We start from the raw sequence: 20,222 nt of genomic DNA, 5'->3' as shown, positions 1-20,222 counted from the left end.
AAGAAATGCTACAAGACCTGATACTGCCGTGACAGATAAAATGATTGTTAAGAATAACCTCGCATCAAGTTATTATGAGGTAGTCCAGTCTCATTTAACTGGAACCAGAAATGCAGCTAAGCGATTTGATTTTTGGAAAGGGCAGGTGAAGAGAAGTAAAGGTGGCTAATTAGCAGGGTGAGCAGGACTAGGGAACAGTGCCCCTGAAGGCAGAAGAGCATTTCCATTGTTCTAATCAGCAGTTCATTGCATACAATGGGAATGCCAAGCAAGGTGATGAAGCCTGAGGGTGGCTGCAGGCCTAATTGGATGCATAAGAATCAGGCAAGCCTGTCTGAACATTAAGGGGCAACTTCTGCTTTGGTGGGACAAGCATAGGCTTGCTTTGCTGCAGCTCAAGTGGCCATCTACACCTGGAAAGCACAGAAATAGCCAGCCTCACTCCATTAACCAGAGAAACCCCCTCTAACAGCATTACAGAAGTTGTGGAAAGGATAAGGATTGGTGGGGGTGCAGCACAGAACTGAATCCCAGCAGCACCAGCAGGAGAGCTGTTGAGCCAGCAATTATTTGGGATCCCACGAGACTCATTCAGTCAGGCTGTAAAACAGGCCATTAGGGGAGAAATGGAGGGAAAGGAATTTGATTAAAGAAAATATGCAATAGGCAAAAATTAGCTGAGAGGCTTGGAAATAACTCCAAATATTGCTGACTGGTGGCCTGACTAGTGACCTTTGGCAAGATTCTTCCTTCTTCTTCTCATTTTTGCAGAAATGGATGTGACAGAGAGTTCCACAAATAGCCCACAGGCTATTCAGTCTCTTCCAAGGAACCCTGGGGTTCCTTACAAGCTCATGATCAGCTACTCATGCCTAATGGCTAGGAAGCCAACTCACTCAGCACTCCTGAAATTCCCATATAACATGCAGATTGTTCTATGACAAATTCCCAGTTCACCTCGGGTGAAGGCCGCCCACCTTGGCCCCAACCAATACCAGCACTATCTGCATGTCCTAGCCTAGAGTATACCTCAGAATCTTTTTTGTCTCTTGCAAGGGTTCCAGGAAATATACACAGACATTTTCTTGGTATACCCACTGAGGCAGAAAGCATTTCCCCCAAAGGAATAAAGTCTAAAAAGTGTCACTATAGAAAATCTTGAGAACAAATCATATGCAATAGGATTGACATGCAAAAACACACCTGTCCTTAATTGTGTCTGAAACTTCTGCTGCCCTTTCCAGCCACAGCGGGGGGCACTCGGAGTTCTAGAGTCCATGAAAGAAACCGCAGCACGGCATCCTCCCCTGAACAGGAGGCAAAACCACAAGGATTGCCAAATAACTTCCAGCATGTGGTTTTAAATAACTTCTAATTGCTTTAAGCATCTCTAATTAAATAAGTCACCCTTTGGCTAAACACAGCTGCTATTTAATTAGAAAATACAGAATGAGGCTAAAAGAAATCAAAGGACCCAATTATAAACCATACTCATTTTTTTAAAAAAAATTAAGTGCTGGAAAGTTGTTGCTCATACATGACTGGAAAGCATGTCACAAACTCAATTCTATGCCCCCTGCTGGCCACCTGTTGTTCAGTCGCACAGTTGAGTCAGACTCTTTGCGACCCCATGGACAAAGTCATGCCAGGCCCTCCTGTCTTCCACCATCCTCTGAAGTCTGCTCAAATTTGTGTTAGTTACATCAGTAACACTGTCCAGCCATCTCATCTTCTGCCATCCCCTTCGTCTTTTGCCTTCTGTCTTTCCTAGCATCAGGATCTTCTCCAGGGAGTGCTCCCTTCTCATTTGGTGGCCAAAGTATTTGAGCTTCAACTTCAGCATCTGACCTTCCAGGGAACAGTCTGGGTTGATTTCCCTTAGGACTGACTGATTTGATCTTCTTGCAGTCCAAGGGACTCTCAAGAGTCTTCTCCAGCATCACATCTCAAAAGCATTTATTCTTCTGCGCTCAGCCTTCCTTATGGTCCAGCTCTCACAGCCATACATTACTACTGGGAATACCATCACTTTAACTATACAGACTTTTGTTGGCAGGGTGATGTCTCTACTTTTTTATTATACTGCCCAGGTTCGCCATAGCTGTCCTCCCAAGGAGCAAACGTCTTTTAATTTCATGGCTACAGTCACCATCCGCAGTGATCTTGGATCCCAGAAATGTGAAGTCTGTCACTACTTCCATGTCTTCCCCTTCTATTTGCCAAGGTGTGATGGGGCCAGATGCCATGATCTTAGTTTTTTTGATGTTGAGTTTCAAGCCTACTTTTGTGCTCTCCTCTTTCACCCTCAACAAGAGGTTCTTTAGGTCCTCCTCATTTTCTGCCATTAGAGTAGTGTCATCTGCATATCTGAGGTTGTTGATGTTTTTCCCGGCAATCTTAATTCCGGTTTATACTTCTTCCAGGACAGCATTCTGCATGATGTACTCTGCATATAAATTAAATAAGCAGGATGACAATATACATCCTTGTCAAACTCCTTTTCCTATTCTAAACCAATCAGTTGTTCCATATCGCGTTCTGACAGTTGCTTCTTGACCCCTATACAGGTTTTTCAGGAGACATGTGAGGTGGTCTGGTGCTCCCATCTCTTTAAGGACTTGCCACAGTTTGTTGTGATCCACACAATCAAAGGCTTTAGCCTAGTCAATGAAGCAGAAATAGACATTTTTCTGATACTCCCATGCTTTCTCCGTAATCCATCGAATGTTGGCAATTTGATTTCTAGTTCCTCTACCTCTCCGAAACCCAGCTTAAACTTCTGGTAGTTCCCGATCGACATACTGCTGAAGCCTAGCTTGTAGGATCTTTAAAATGACCTTGCTGGCATCTGAAATGAGTGCAATGGTGTGATAGTTTGAACATTCCTTGGCATTACCCTTCTTTAGGATTGGAATATTAACCGATCTTTTCCAATCCTGTGGCCACTGTTGTGTTTTCCAAATTTGTTGACATAATGTGTGCATCACTTTAACAGCATCATCTTTTAGGACTTTGAATAACTCAACTGGGAAACCATAATCTCTGCTTGCTTTGTTGTTAGTAATACTTTCTAAAGCCCATTTGACTTCACTCTCCAGGATGTCTGGCTCAAGGTCATCAATTTCACTGTCATGGTTGTTCAGGGCATTGAGATCCTTCTTGTATAATTCTTCTGTGTATTCTTGCCACCGCTTCCTGATCTCTCTGCTTCTGTTAGGTCCCTACCATTTTTGTCTTTTATCATGGCCATCTTTGCATGAAACATTCCCTTGATTTCTCCAATTTTCTTGAATAGATCTCTTGTCCTTCCCATTCATTATTTTCCTCTATTGCTTTGCCTTGTTCCTTCAGGCTGGCCACCTAAAATATAACAAACGTTTTTGACCAATAAATTTGAGGAATCACAGAGGAATATGTGAATAGGAAATTCCTTTAGTACAACACAACTTTGGTTGCTAACAGGCCAGGCCAACAGCTATAGCAACTTAATGCAAAGCAGCCACATGCTATCTCCTTTACACTATATAACACAAAGTGAAAAAAAAGTCCTCTCTTTAACTGAGGCATAATGGGATGCTATTTACCTCTATATATTATGAAAAGCTTTGGTGGCCTGTTTCCACACACTAAGCCTCTATTAAAAGGGCAGGGACATTTTTCTCCAGGAGTCTTGCAGCATGTTAGACTAATGAAATGTTATTCTAACATTAGCATAAAGAATCTGGGCCAGAACAGTTTATGGTGGAATGTCGTTGGTTTTGAACCTGCCACAAGACTGTTTATTTTTGCTGCAACACAGTAATATGACTATTTCACCCCACGCCCCAGCTCCATTAGGGCTTGAGCTAGCCAATTTCCCTGCTCCCATATCCTTCCCTGAACTGCATTCAGGTGCCGTGAACACCCTAAGCCATGAGCAGATTCAGTTCTCATCCAGTGACTTTTCTGCCATTTGGAAACAAATCAGAACCCTCCAAATCACAGGAGGATAAACAGTTGGGAATCCCTTCCACAATAGCACAAGATTGCTGAGTGCTATGAATCAATGAACTTCCTGCTCATCTAGCTCTAAACCTCAGCTACCAAGCCATGTAGCATCAAGTGCTGAGCTTGGAGGCTAACTGGGCTGGATATTTACATTATTTATCACAGACCCCCCCCCTCCCCCAGTTCTCTCTTTCACTGTCACTCAACTGTATGTCTCTTGGAAAACAAGAAGCATGCTCAGTCCTAAGTAGGCTGTTGTGGATAGCGATACTCTTGAATTTGCAAACTAGCATGTTTGTGCATAGCTGGGTATTCCTCCAAGTATGGAGAAACCCCTACCTTGTCTCTAGTCTTGTGGATTGGTCTATTTTGCTGCCTCACAGATAGGCGCAAAAATATAATTTTTGGAGGCAGCGATGGATAAAATGACAGCTATTACAACAAACCAAACAGATCATTTATTTAAGTGCTGCTGGATTAAATTATGCTGGAGGCAGCCAGGACAACAGCTATAGCAACTTAATGCAAAGCAGTCATATGCTATCTCCTTTACACTAGAGAACACAAAGTGAAGTGAACTATATACAATCAAATTGTAGACAAATGACCCAAAACTCCAACAAAAACCCAGAACAAGTGAGATGGGAAATGATATGTTTTAATAAGCACATAAAAACAGCAGCTTTGACTTACAGTGTGTTTGCAGAAGAAGTGAAGGCTGGCATTTACTGGTTTGCCAATTGGTTTTTTTTAAAATCAGTAGCCATATATTAAACATTCCAGCATGCCACAATTCTCTGGTTTCCTCTCAAGGCACACTATATCAGATTTTACTCTAGCTAGAAGCATGGCTGCTGTTCGTCCTTACCCCTGCAATGGTATCATCTGCTCCTCTGTTTTCTCTCAAACTTTTGCAAAGGCCTTGGCTCCTATTCATGACATGTGATGCTGCAAAAACTCAGGCTTCAGTTCCCCCTGCTGGGTGTCTACTGAAACTACTGCAATCAGCTTCATTCTTAGTCTCAGCCAAGAGCAAGGGGCTTACTTAAATGCTCATTTCTCAGTTTCAGTTCAAGACACTACACTAAACAGAACAGCCTGCATTTTTCTGATACTCAAGACTTCTCTCCCATCATGCACTGCAGTCCAGATTCTCATGCCATGCACTTATCTACTTCACTTATACCTTTCTCCCCAATTGGGACCTAGAGCAGTTGACATCCGTCTCCTCTGCTTCTGAGACAGGTTACGCTGAGTGCATGTGAGTGGCCCAACGTCACCCAGCAAGTTTCTATGGCAGAGTGGAAATTTGAACCTGGGTCTCCCAGATTCTAGTCTAACCACTACACCACTCTGCCTTGATCGGATTAAAGCAAGAAAAAACAGACATTACAAAAGAAGCTACTTCTACCAGCTTATACCCCCCATTGCTGAAGCAGAGCAAGAAGTCTACAATATGTATTCAAAGTAACAACATATACAGATATAGTTCATATCGATTATCTTGTTTGCCCTTACTAAATCTGCTCCATGGCTGACATCCACCTGTAATGCAATTCAGCTAATAGCATTTGCAACAGAATCTAGCTCCGAGCGTCTGTTATTAATCTTGCAGCATGGTGACTGTTTATAGACCTTATCTTTAGAATCTTATAACAAGTAGTAAATAATTGGCAAGTTGTATGTAGGGACAGGCATGAATCAGAAAAATGGAGGTTCGTGGTTCAAGAGAAACTACTACCCCCCCCAAAAAAAACATTTTAGTTTCCCATAATGGTTTGAGGTTCGTGAGTTGGAGGAAAGCTTCCACGGGGGGGGGGGGAGGGGGGGCGGCAGCATTTTTAAATGCCTTCCCTTCACTCGCTGAGGAGCACTGCTGTAGCAGCATGCCTCAGCAGAAGGGAATGCATTTACAGATCTACAAACAGAATGAACCACATTAAAAACATGGCAGTTCTTAGGTGGCTTGCAAATATGATTGTCTACATTGTGGTTTGCAAACCAACAAACCAACCCAGTTCAACGTGAACTTTGGTTCCTAAATCGGTTTGTTCCCATCCCTAGTTTATGCTCCTTTGCAAATCATCTTTACCCATTAGGAGTTATTTTCTAATTTTGACTGGCATAATTCAACATGATTGTTTAACATCATTATGTGATACAGAAAGGGTTGCCAGGTCTCTTTATCGGACTAATGGGGGGATTTGGGGGAGCATTCCAGGAGTGGGTGGGGACAACACGTGCCAGCAAATGTTGGGGGTGATGCTCTGCTTTTTTGGCAAAACTCTTTGGTAAAATTGGCCTCAAACCATAGAGTTTTGCCCAAAAAGCAGAGTGTCCCCCAACGTCACTGACATGCTGATGTCACTTCCGAGTGACATCAGTGTGTTGCACGTAGCATCGCTGTTTGGGAGGGGATTTCCTCCTGCCAGCCAGCAGTGGACAGGAGCCCACAAAATGGGGAATTCCCTGCCCCCACCTGGCAAATAGTATCCCTACATACAGGCCATGACACCTTTTAGTTATTTCTACATCACATTTGTAATAAGGTGCCCAGAAATAGTCTCTGGACTGAATGGAGGGAGGGCAATTTCTCTGCAAGTCATACAGTCTTACAGAATTGGATTTTGCCTAAGAAAAGCCACATTCAAGCACTGAACATAACCTAAGACATTGCACTCTTCAGCCTTCCACCATGCTGAAAAGAACATTCCGACAAGTGGAGGACAGACTGTCTCTACTCACAGGGCACTCTTCACTTGTCCCTATTTGCCTGGTAGGTCTAATCAAGGAAGGCAAAACTCTAGCAAACTTAGTCAGCAGAAGTGATACAACCTTAACATTTTATTGGCAAAGGAAAAAACCAGCATGGAGATCAGGCACCAAGTTGGGAAAGGAGGTGGCAGTGGGCATGCTGTCCATTATCAAGGGGAAGTGGCTTATGCTGGCCCAGCCCCTTGTTGCATCCTCTTCATTAGTTCTTCATCCTGCATTGAGAGCTCTGTCAATTTCTTGCCCATGCGTTCATGGATATCCAAATACTTGGCAACGCAACGATCCAGGCACACCGACTCCCCCTTGGACAGCTCAGCCTCCTTGTAGTGTGGCGGCACGCATTTGCGATGGCAGGCATTGGTCATTCTGGGACAGAACAAGAGAGATCATGAGACAATGGCAGCCCCATGGCTGCTCCAACTATGCTTTCTGTTTAGCCAAACACTCTCAGTTCTTATCTACAGTTTATGCCCCCTCGCTCTGAAGATGCCGAAAATTCCACAGAGGCACTTACTGGGTTATGAAGACCCCAACCTCTGTTTTTCTGAGGGAAACGATGCCTAAACCATTAAATAAATAAATAATTTAAATTTTTATGTTGTTGCCTACTGCTCAGAAGCAAACAAATCAATAAGTCAATTTAAAATAAACTTACTCTGAGCCACAGATCCTTTGGGATTATGTTTTGTTGTCTCGATGGTCTCAAGGCACCCTAGAGTTTGACACATCCTAACTCACATGATAATCTAATTTATGATGCTTATTAAGACAGACAGGCAGTTTGTGACAGACGGGTTAGGTTCCGCCTCTCCCTGAGAATGGCCAATGGAAACTGATGGAATGTTAGTTAGTTGAAGAGAGCCATTAGTTGAGTTGGCAGAGTTTGGCTGAGTGAAGCTGTGGCAAAAGGGCTTAACACTGACTGGAAAAAGGTCAAACTGTAATAAAGAAACCCAAATGCCTTAACAGGAAAGCAGTTCAAAAGTTCAACTGAAAAGCAACTTTGTAACTTCTATTTATCCTACTCCAGTGTTATGCTCAAACTGTAAATAAAACTTAACTCCTTGTTTGTTAACCCTGTGGACTGGATGTGAGGTCTTGCGGAAAGAAGCACACACACACACAAACTAAGATCTTGGACTATATCTATATATTAGGATATGGATAAATGGTGTCAGTGAGTGACTGAAACTTTGTGTGAGTCCCCAACCTCAATAACTCTGTGCAATGTCTGAATGAGGGGCAATTATTCAAGGGGCCTCGGCTATCCTGTCTGGAGATGTCCCTCTGAATGACAGAGAGGACCTGAGATGTGAAACAACCATGGCTCTCTATATATCTTAAAAGACGTAAGACAAGTGGTAAACGGTGTCTGACCTATCTGTAAACCTGAACCTATGGGACAGAGGTTGTGGAGGGTGGTAGGGATTCTGTGTGAGTGAAAAAGAATGTTACAGAGTCCTTCAGAACAGATTTCTCACCTCCCAAGCATCAGGCTGATATATACGGTAACTTTGCACATTTAATCTCAAGTGAATAGCACTGGGTTCTGTTACACAGCTACAATTCTATGCATACTTATTTGAGACAAAGCCTGAAGAATTCTGGTCACTGCACCTCAAAAAAAGATATTATTGGAAAAAGTCCAGAAAAGGGCAACTAGAATGATGAAAGGGTTGTAACACTTTCCCTATGAAGAAAAGTTAAAACTCTTGGGGCTCTTCAGCTTGGAGAAACGTCGACTGAAGGGTGACATGATAGAGGTTTACAAGATTATGTATGGGATAGAGAAAGTAGAGAAAGAAGCCCTTTTCTCCCTTTCTCACACTACGAGAACTTGTGGGCATTCAATGAAATTGCTGAACAGTCGGGTTAGAACTAATAAAAGGAAGTACTTCTTCACCCAAAGGGTGATTAACATGTGGAATTCACTGCCACAGGAGGTGGCAGTGGCTACAAGCATAGACAGCTTCAAGAGGGGATTGGATAAACATATGGAGCAGAGGTCCATCAGTTGGCTATTAGACACAGCTTATTGTTGGAACTCTCTGTCTGGGGCAGTGATGTTCTGTATTCTTGGTGCTTGGGGGGGGCGGGTGTACAGAGGGAGGGCTTCTAGTGTCCTGGCCCCACTGGTGGATCTTCTGATGGCACTTGGTTTTTTTGGCCACTATGTGACATAGTGTTGGACTGGATGGGCCATTGGCCTGATCCAACATGACTTCTCTTATGGTCTTAAGTGACTTTTCCCCTCAATAATTATGCATAGCATCAGGCTGCATTCCAAGACTGGAAGTAAATAAACAGGCTGAGGTCTTGGAGGATATTGTGCTTCTCCCATTTGATGGATTTCAGCTGACTTTGGCGGACTCTGATAAGGGCTGGGGGGTGTTATATTTTACCTACTATTATTGTTGGAAAAGCAAGTTAGTTCAGTTGTAAAAATTGCCTTCTGCCACGTCTATGTAGCAAGGAGGATGGCTCCCTATCTTCTCCCAGCTGATCTGGCCACCTGGATCTATGTAACAACAACTGCAAAGCTAGACTAGTATAACATGCTTTACATGGGACTACTTTCGAAGACAACTTGGAAACTTCAGTTGATACAGAACACTGCAGCCCAATTACTATCTGGAGCACCTTTTCTGCAGACACTGCGCTGATTATAAATTAGTTTTTGAGTTCAGTTCAAGGCACTGGTTGTTACATATAAAATCCTTCATGGCCAAGAACCGAGATATCTGCAGAACCCCTTCTTGCATTTTTCTGGACTGTAACAACTTCATCTATCTGAGCAAGGAATATTCAGTGCCCTGCCCTGCAAATGGGTGAAATCAGAGGCTCCCTGTATCTAAACATCCTCCATTGTGGCTCACATCTGTGTATCAGCATGCCTGAAGAGGTCATGAAAGCTCTGACGCTAGTATAATTCCACAGGTTGTACAAAACAAAACTGCCTATGAAAGGGATACGGTGGTAGTTTTTAATATCTGCTATATCTGTTGTCTGCATTGTATTTATTCTTGACTTTTAATTTTTGTCATCTGCCTTGAATTTCTCAAAAAGGCAGACTATAAATGAAGAAGGTAATAAATAACTATTTCTTCCTCTGCTGAAGACTGCCATATTCCAAGTATCTCCTCATACTGGAATAGTAGGATCCACCAGCAATGGAATATTTACTAAATGCAGTCTTGGAAGAATATACAAACATACAGCCAACTGGAAGGTTCACAAGTCGAACTGGAGAGAAAAACAGAAGGGTTGCAAAGAAAACAAAATACCAAATGATATTTGTAATCTTAATGCCAAGATTCTTTCATTTGCAAAACATTTACACAGTGTGAACAGTTATACCATTTCTTAATGCCAAGTTCTCACCAGTATGACTGCCTTAAGGATCTTTTTTCTCTGGCACCAGCTCTTGCTGAAGAAGCTGGTGTCCGTATGACAGGGTCAAGGCTTCCTTCTGGATAGCCCTTTTCTTGCATTTCTGGGGAAGTCCTAAGACCTCTAACTGTTCCCTACTCAAGTAATATCACCCAACTTTGCAAACTACCTAAAACTGTCAAAGCAAAGTGAATAGATAAGCTATCCTAGTTGTTCAGTGACAGAGAATAATCTTCTTCCCATCTGTCTCCTATCTTCATTTTATATCGCTGTATTGTTCCTCTAATAGACTAGGCATGGGTCCTGTCATCTGAAACATTTTGCCTGGGAATAAAAATGGAAGTGTTTCTGGCTTTGAAAGACAGTTTTAAGAGAACACATCAAAGAAGTTTATACAACTATGAATAATACTAGAACTCAGGGTTCCCCAAATGAAAAAGACTGCAGTCACTAATAATTCACAGCTAAGGGCTACTGTGACAACCATGGATTTTAATGGACTGAGAAAGGCTTAAATCAGGTTTGGAATCTATGAAGGATAAAAGCCTATCAACAGCTATTATCTACAATGGTTACTTGGAGTCTTCATGCTACCATAATGCCCTTCTATGAGTAACCAGTAGTATCTGATTGGCCATTCTGGGGCACAGAGCACTAGCTGAGATGGCCTGGTACAAAAAGGCACTTCTGATGTTATTCTAAGATGCTGATGCAAAATAGCAATTTGCATAGTCTCACAAAAACAGAGATTATGACAAAAGCACATAAGATGATACATTTTGCACACTACAAAAATGATATGACCACAGCACTGGAACCTACAACAAAAAGACAACTACAAAACACCCTTGCAGAGCACCCACTGGTTAGCACCTGTTGTACATATCGGCCATCATCTCCACTTCCAGCTCAGCTGCCAGTTGCTGCGCCCTCAACGGATCCATTACACTTCCAGGTATTTATCCTTGATACTATAGGAAAAGCACAAAGCATAAAAATCCTATAATCACGCACCCATCATCTGTGTAATTTGCCACGGACTTAATATTTTAGGTTTTTGTTGGTTTTTTCAGTTCGCATTGTATTTATTCTTGACTTTTAATTTTTGTCATCAATACTTTTATCTAATGATGGACCAGGAAATTTTAAAAAGCTAATACATTTGAATCTGCTAACAGCCCACTCAACCTAATAGGTCAGTAATGCAGCAATAAGGATTTTTCCTAATACTATATTCTCCAAATTTTCTTCTAACACCTCTGAATTCTTATCCCAAGGGCCACGCCAGAGCCCGAGACCCCCAGCTACACTACTATGAGTTGCTGATGGTGCTGTATTCATTCATCCTGCATCAATTTAAAAACAAAGAGGTGTTATTGTTATTATTAAAACATACTGGAAAAAACCAAAGCCATCCTAAAATATATTAACAATTGTTCACAATATACCCCAGGAGACTCAGTATGTAAAAGAGCAGGTTGCACATTGAAGATGCCTTTATAGAAAATCATTTGGACTAGAGATGAGATACATTAATTACCCTCTCAGAAACGACTTATAGAGACCAGGGGAAACCCTGAAAAACGGCAACTCCAGAAACCCACATTCACAACATTGCTAAAGAATATTGATCTTCTAAAGGTAGAAAGGCATGTTTCATCTGAATCTATGAAATCCCCCATCGAGATCTCCAAAACCCGTTATTGCTTCTGGGGTTGGACAGCAATAAGATGGGAATTACGATTCGCAGCCTCCAGGTGCCGCCTGGAGAACTGCTGGAATTACTGACCTCCAGACCACAGAGATTAATTGCTTTGAAGGGTGGACTCCCTATTATTATGCTGATGCCCCTCCTCTCCCAAACCCCGCTCTTCCCAGCCTCTACCCCCGATCTCCAAGAATTTCCCGGTCCAGAGTTGGCAACCCTACATGGGTTAGGATCTGCTTGATTCCTAGCGGATCACAGCCTCCTACGCAGCCTTCCTCTGTGCAACTACAACCCCATGCAAAGCAAACGCAGATGAACCATAGATGGGCCCTGGCAGGCACGCTCTCACCACGCAGGCAACGCTGCTTCCTTACCTCCAGTGACGCTCGCTTTCACCCTTTGGTATCGAACGGAAACACGACGAAGAGGCATTTCCGGCAATATGCCTTTTGCTCTGTTCGCACAAACCATAGACTCTTCCTGGGTAGAACGAGGATTTCTAGGCGGTCCAGCAGGAGGCCTGTGTGTGGTTACTGGCCGCGCCACGAAGGCTGTAGAGAGGGGAAGGAAATTAGGCTTGTGACTGGGCGGCTCCTTGCGGGTTTTACATTTAACTACCAACATGTGGCTGGTATTGGTAGCGCTTCTGCCCTGGAATTTAGGAAGCACCGGGAGGGCGTGAAGCCGGACGGGATTTAGTTAGCACGGTTTGCCCAATGAGTTATCCAGCAGCGATATGTTTCCTTAATTGAATGAGAAATGAGTTAGCAGACAGTAAGAGACAGAAAACTGGCTGTGCTGTTCTCTTGATAATCTACCCTGTCTGCTGTGCGATTATTGTGAAATGAGTCTCTCACTAAGGTGCTGCCTGCAATGCACTGACTCCCGGTTTAGCAGTGAGAGTTTTAACACCAAATGAGTGACAGTATTCCCCAAGGTGCTGGGCCGAGATTGGAGACGTTGCACAGGAAAACGTTTTGCCTTTGGAGGGGGCAGAAACAGAGCTGAAATGGAAGCACCAAGGGTTGCCAATCCCCAGGTGGGGGCAGGGGATCCCCTGGTTTGGAGGCCCTGCCCCCCTTCAGGGTCATCAGAAAGTGGGAGGGGATGTCTGCTGGGCACTCCATTATTCCTTATGGAGACAGATTCCCATAGGTTATAATGGAGAATTGATGGGGGGGGCAGCTGTATTTTGAGATAGAAGCACCAAATTTGCAGCATAGCATCCAATGCCTCTCCTCAAAACACCCTCCAAGTTTCAAAAGGATTGGACTAGGGGGTCCAATTCTATGACCCCCCCTACAGAAGGTGCCCCTATCCTTTATTATTTCTAATGTAAGGAAGGTATTTAAAAGCTGTGTGGTCTCTTTAAATGTGATGGCCAGAATTCCCTTTGGAGTTCAATTGTGCTTGTCACAACCTGGCTCCTGGCTCCACCCCCAAATCAAATAAAGCAAAAGTTATAAAGGTGCCATTAATCTGCCAGAGCTGTCATCTCAAGAAACTAAATTCATCCAAAGAAACAAAATTCCATAGTCCTAATCCCTGAAAATTCTAACTGCATATCACACTATGTTGCCCCATAGAGATGAATAGTTTTACTAATATTTATTTACTTCATTTAAATCCCACATTTCTTCCTAATGAGGTCCCAAAGCAGTTTGCATCATTTTCTTCTCCGTTTTATAAACAACAACCTTGAGAGGTAGGTTAGGCTGAGACTATGCGACTGGCCCAAGGTCACCCAGTGCAGTGGGGATTTGAACCTGCATCTCCAAAAAATAGTCCAGCATTCTGCTCACTACACCATGCTGCCTCTCAATTTCCCTTGCTGGCTTTTTATTAAAAAAAACCCTTATATTTTGACATCTGTGGACACTACGGACCCTTTCATCTAACCTTTCAAGTGCAACATAGATGTTATGGATCTCCAACAATTTGCCTGCCTAACAAAACCCCTTGATGCACATGCATCTCCCCAGAGGAAAAACACAGAAATGGCAGCAAGCTTTTGTTACAGTGCACATCTGGAAGATGTCCAAATACTAGGTAACAAAGGGTTAAGAAGCCAGAAAAGCTTTGTGTTTTGCCGTTTTACAAAGTTCAAAATGTCAGTACAAAGATGAAGAATGCATGTTCCAGCTGTAATGCTTTGTTCAGGCACGACCTGAATCTGCTGTCCTTTTCCTAAGGTCTACTTGGGCACTGCTTCCTTGATCTTGGAAGACGCACAGCGCTTTTAAATAGAAAAGTCCAAGCTATCATATCTCAAAACAGACAACACATATCCTACCTGTGCTGCACCAGCTACACTGGCTTCTGGTTGAGTACCGAGTCAGATTCAAGGTTTTGGTTATGACCTTGAAGGCCTTGAGTGGTCTGGGACTGACTTATCTAAGGGACAACTTCCTCCGCTATGTCCCTGGAATAGCGTTAGGCTCTTCTAGCCAGAATCTCCTGGTGATCCCTGGCCCCAAAGAGGTCCGGCTGTCCTCAACAAGGGCCAGGACCTTTTCAGTCCTGGCCCCGACCTGGTGGAATGCTGTGCTGGAAGACATCAGGACCCCGTGGGATCTTTTACAATTTCGCAGGGCCTGTAAAGCAGAGATGTTCCACCAGGCTTTTGCTTGAGGACACCAGTGGTTGTCAAGCTGGAATCCCTCTCCTCTGCCCCCTAAAGGGGGCACCTTCCCCCGCAATGCAGCATCCACAAAGCAGGAATAGTAGCACTTTAATATGACACCATCAGGGGTTGTAATCTGTTTTTTTTATTAACTGGTTTTATTGATTATTGTATTTTTAAATCACTGTTGTGCATCTCCTAGAGCCCGGCTTTCGCCTGTATGGGGTGATTCATCAAACCTGATAAATAAGTAAATAAATTCTATTAACATGGAAACTTTTAAAATGTTCCCTGAACTAGCTGCTGCAGCTTGTGCTCCAATACTTAAATGAGATAAGACTCACTGGAAATCAACCTGTGAGATGGGACACTTCTGTGCTTTTATGAATGTGCATAGAAAGGGGACAGATGGGCTGCTCATTTTTAAAGACTAAATGTGTTTCTGCATTCTAATTTTACTGCAGGTAGGTATTGTGTGAAATCTGATGTGGCTCATGGCTAACTGGCCACAACTGAATGGGAAGAGGTATAAGCAGTGTCCACTGCTCAGGTTGTACAGTTCAAGTTGTAGGGCCCTGAAAAAGACAAGCATTCCTCTTTAAGCCAAAAAAGAAATCAAAAAAGAACAGAACAGGAGAACAGAAACAGTGAAGGGAACACACATATTACCAGGATTGTTACATGTGCATTGGGCAAGACTCCCTTGCCTTTATTACTGCTGTATTTTGTGCATTCCGGTAGTCACAATTCCATATCAGACAAGGATCTTTGATTTCCAGCTAGGCTTCCCAATCCCCAGGTCCCAGCGGGGGATCCCCTGGTTTTACAGGCTTCCCCCCTCCCCCAGCCAGCTGGCCGTCGGGGGAAGCTCCACCCCCACAGCCATTATGCACCTCCAGGAACGATTCCCATAGGGAATGATGGGGAATTGATCCGCGGGTGTCAGGGGCTCTAGGAAGGCTGTTTTTTGAGGTAGAGGTGCCAAATTTTCCATATAGCATCTAGTGCCTCTCCCCAAAATACCTCCCAAGTTTAAAAAGGATTGGACCAGGGGGTCCAATTCTATGAGCCCCCAAAGAAGGTGCCCCTATCCTTCATTATTTTCTATGGAAGGAAGGCATTCTAAAAGGTGTGCTGTCCCTTTAAATGTGATGGTCAGAACTCCCTTGGAGTTCAATTATGCTTGTCACACCCTTGCTCCTGGCTCCGCCCCCAATGTCTCCTGGCTCCACCCCCAAAGTCCCCAGATATTTCTTGAATTGGACTTGGCAACCCTATTTCCAGCTATGTTTTAGTTTTGGGCCCAACTGTATAAATCAGTCTGCAGTTGAACTACTTCAGTATGTTAAAAAAGAAAAGATAAAGGTAGTCCCCTGTGCAAGCACCAGTCATTTTCGACTCTGGGGTGACGCTGCTTTCACAAGTTTTCACGGCAGACTTTTTATGGGGTGGTTTGCCATGGCCTTCCCCAGTCATCTACACTTTCCCCCCAGCAAGCTGGGTACTCATTTTACCGACCTCGGAAGGATGGGAGGCTGAGTCAACCTGAGCCGGCTACCTGAAAACTTCCCAGCTTCCTCCGGGAATCGAACTCAGGTCATGAGCAGAGGGCTCTGACTGCAGTACTGCAGCTTTACCACTCTGCACCACGGGGCTCTTCAGTATGTTAGGAACATGTAATTTTGCTTGAAAGCTTTTCCAAACAGTTCATCCTATGAACACGTAAGCCTGCAATCCCATGCCAGCAGAATCCAGAAAGAAATCCATACTAAAAACCACAATGCAGCCATTTTGGCGCAGGATTAGTCACTGCTCACTCTTAGTTGAGAAGCAGTTTAAAAAGTCATGTGCCTAACAGATGTAACCCCTGCAGGTGACACCATGCAAAATACGGCTGTGTCCAGTTGCATCTTTTTTAGTGCAATCCTAAATAGGTTTACTCAGAATCTTACTCAGGTCTGTTTAGTCTGGCCGATTCCCAGGAAATTGTTCTTATGATTGCACTGCTAGATCATTTCTTGATGCCTAATTGCCTATCAAAACACATCTCCTTTAGTTGTCAAACAGAGAAATGATACTCTCCAACTGGTTGTATTTGTTTTGTTATCCATTAGCCAGGAAAGGTTGGAAGGCATTGCTGAACGCCTGCAATTGGTTGCTCTCCTGCAGACATATTTACAAGTGACAGCTTGATTTACTAGTAATTGTGTCTCTTTAATGAACTATAGGAACATTATTCTGGGGTGGGGGGAGGCAGAGACCTTGGGAGGCAGAGACCATGCAGTTTCGTTTTTGCTTATATCCCAGCCCTGCGACCCCACTCTTGTTTCCCTGATCTAGATAAGAGTCAAAAGCCTTGAACTAACACTCTCATATTTATCCTAGTTAACACCTTAAATAAAAAATGTGGGGTGGACTTGGGGGGATAGCAGTGGAAAAGGCCCATTCCATCCCAACAAAGGAGGAAGGAAGCACCTACCTCGCCAGCCCAAGCAAGAGGTACCTGACCATGGTGGGCAGCCAGACACACCCATCCCTTGCAAGGCCAGTTGGGCTGCTTGGGCATATCCTGTCCCTCATTTTAGTGAAGCACCAGTAAGCACATTCCATCACTCACTACAGAAAGGCTGGGCTGAGAGGGCACATCCTTTGCCACGGTGAGCCCTCCTTTCCTGTGCCTGCAGCTTGTACCCACCCCTCTCTTTTAAATGGGGGGGGGATGGCTCTCCAGGTGACTCTCCCCAGTAGCTTTAATGACCAGTCTGCCTCTGGTTTAATCCAGTTTGTAGAAGCCAAGTTGGCTAAGTAGGAGGCATATGAAAGAACTCAAACATGCACTATTTCTTTTAATCCTACTCTTCCTGTAAGAAGTATAGAGAGTAATGGTGCCACATCTCCTGCTTTTCTTTATATACATACTGAGCAACAACATGGCACAGCACTGGAATGAATTCCTTTTTTTCAGCAGGCAGGTTCAGACTTACACAAGGTCTTTCTGGCCTTCTCCCTCTCCTCCTCACCCTTTCTGTTCTCAGTCAGCCCTTCCAATAAGTTCCAGTACCCTGCACATGTATTTGTTGCCCTCGTTCTCACTCCTTGAGAAAGCTGCTCTTCTATAAGTGGACACAGTTCCATCCTACAAGCACTATAGAGGAGTATTAAAGATCCAATGTGATTGGAGGGGTGATCGGATTGGGCTGTGCCAAGCGAGAAGAGAACCAGGCAACAAGGGAGAGCTTTTGTAGAGCTGGAAAGAGAGAGGTCTCTGACCCCATCTGTACTAGTCTGTAACTTGGTTCAGTACAACTGGATTTTGACATGTTTCCTCTCTCCATTTTTTCTGGATTACTGACCACAATCCTGGCATTGTCAGTGATAATGTCACAACCCTGGCTCTTCTTCTTACCATGTAACTGATGCCATGTAGCTATGCCAAATGACTTAGTGTCACATACTTGCAGCAAAGTGGGTCCTTTGAAGTTGCCTGAGAAATGAAGACAGGTCCTTGGTTAGGAAATGTTCAAGACCAGTACTCCAAGGAGTGCAGGCCAACGTGTATGGTTCTTCAGTTTTACAAAGTTTTATTAGTTTCAGAAAAGTAGGGGTAGGGAATAGAGAGGATAGAAAACAAAATACTTATTAATCCTATTCTGAATAAAAATACTTTTAAAGAATACAAGCTTACGTCTGTAATACTTTCCTAAAATACACAAATTGTCACATAGTATTATCTCTAAGCTAAAAATTATCAACATTTTAATATTTTATATTATGAATCTTTTTGTTAAGATATCTATTAGTTTTGACAATTCCAGTAAAGGCAATCTTGTAATACAAAATACAGGGAAAAAGGAGATATAAGTTCACACCAAAGAATCTTAAGAGTCTTGAGTATTTAGCCAGGCATAAAATTTCATCCAATATTTTCTTGCTTCTTCCTTAGACTTCCCAGCCAACAGCTGAGACAAAAAGTCCAGCTCTGCTATTTCCAGAATTTTTCCCACCAAGTCCGTTCTCATGGGGATTTCCTGAGATTTCCATTTCTGCATCAAGAGAATCCTAGCTGCTATATTGAAATGTTTCAACAAATGCCTCAGTTCTCTGGAATAGTCCTCAGGGAATATATTCAATAAAAACAATTCTGGTCTGAATTGAATCTGTGTCTTCAGAATCTTCTGTAGTAGTTCATGAACCATTTTCCAATAGTTCGTCACCATCTCACATGTCCTCCACATATGATAAAAGGAACCAACCTGTTTAGTACATTTCCAACATTTGTTAGACATATTAGTATAGATCTTACACAATTTCTGCAGAGTCAAGTACCATCTATAAAACATCATACAATTTTTTTTTAAGTTACTGACATAGTTAATTTAACATTGAACTTCCACAATCTCTCCCATTCTTCTAATGTGATATTGTGACCAAAATTTTTCGCCCATTGAACCATACAGTCTTTTACAACCTTGTCTTGTGTCTTCATCTGTAGTAGATATGCTATAATTTAGAGATTAGCTTTTCCTGTGAACCTAAAAGTATTTTATCAAATGGGTATTTTTCTGTATTAAAACCTGTCATCTTGTCTTTGGCATACCTAGATTCAACTTGCATTCTCAACCACCAGTTCATTTTAATATCCATATTTTCCAACTCCTCTCTAGTTTTCAGCTGATTATCTTTTCCCAACAAGTCATCATATCTATAACTCTGATTTATTTTTTAAAAGATTTGGATGAGTAAATGTTTCCACTGGAGAGACCCATCTTGGAATTTTTTGATACATTCTGATTTTTAGCCATGGCCACGTATGATACAAGGATTTCCGAAACCAATGATTCTTAAAATAGGAATGGCCTTCAAGTCTTTGATACTATAGATATGCATGCCACCCCATAGTGAGACCATGTCCCTCTAACAACAGTCATCTCTTGTCATTCAGTAATATCCAGTCTCTTACCCACAAAAGCACAGAAGCTTTGTAATACAATTGCCAGTCTGGAAGGCCCATACCTGCTCTTAATTTGGAATCTTGCACTGTCTTTAGTTTGATTCTAGGTTTTCTGCCTTGCCAAACATATTTGGAGACCATCTTATTCAATTCTTGAAAAAATCCACTATTTAAAAATATTGGAATAGTTTGAAACAAAAATAATAGCCTTGGAAGGATATTCATCTTTATTAAGGCTATTCTTCCCATTAGGAATAAGTTTAAGTCATGCCATTTTTCCAAATCTTTTTTAATTTCTTTAAGTAGTTTGTCATAATTGTCTATTTTTTAATTACTGCACTTATTTGAAATAAGCACACCTAGGTATTTGATTCTTTTCTCATACAAATATCCTGATTTTTGCTGAAGAAATTGGATTTGTTCCATCGTCATATTCTTTGTCAGAAATTTTTGTTTTGTGGTAATTGATCTTCAATCCTGCCCAGTGGCTAAATTGTGTGATCTTGTTTATAAGACAGTCTATTAAATTTATTGGTTGCTCTAGTATAAAAACTAGGTCGTCTGCAAAGGGTCTCAGTTTGTATTGTTCACCTTTTATCACTGCTCCCTTGATACTTGTATCTTCCCTTATTTGGTTATTCAGTATCTCTAGAGATAGAATAAAAAGTAGTGGTGACAGTGGACAGCCTTGTCTTGCACCTTTTTGAATATTAATTGCATCTGTTAGTTTGCCATTCACTGTCACCCTTGCTCTTTGAAGAGAATATATTGCTTCTACTGCTCTCAAA

General features: G+C 42.6%; 1 protein-coding gene across 1 annotated transcript; it reads right to left on the bottom strand.

Moving 5' to 3' along the window:
• Positions 1–6,811: 6,811 nt before the first annotated feature.
• Positions 6,812–11,169, bottom strand: TIMM10 (translocase of inner mitochondrial membrane 10). The gene is made up of 2 exons (XM_060262041.1): positions 11,026–11,169; positions 6,812–7,128 (listed from the first exon to the last, which is right to left on the bottom strand). Exons 1-2 carry the CDS (start codon positions 11,094–11,096, stop codon positions 6,927–6,929), a joined length of 273 nt encoding a protein of 90 aa, XP_060118024.1. The 5' UTR covers positions 11,097–11,169; the 3' UTR covers positions 6,812–6,926.
• Positions 11,170–20,222: the final 9,053 nt, after the last annotated feature.

Source organism: Heteronotia binoei, chromosome 21, assembly GCF_032191835.1.
Source record: "Heteronotia binoei isolate CCM8104 ecotype False Entrance Well chromosome 21, APGP_CSIRO_Hbin_v1, whole genome shotgun sequence".
Classification (NCBI taxonomy): Eukaryota; Metazoa; Chordata; class Lepidosauria; order Squamata; family Gekkonidae; genus Heteronotia; species Heteronotia binoei.
Note: the sequence above shows the minus strand (reverse complement) of the source record. Positions and strands in the feature narration are given on the sequence as shown.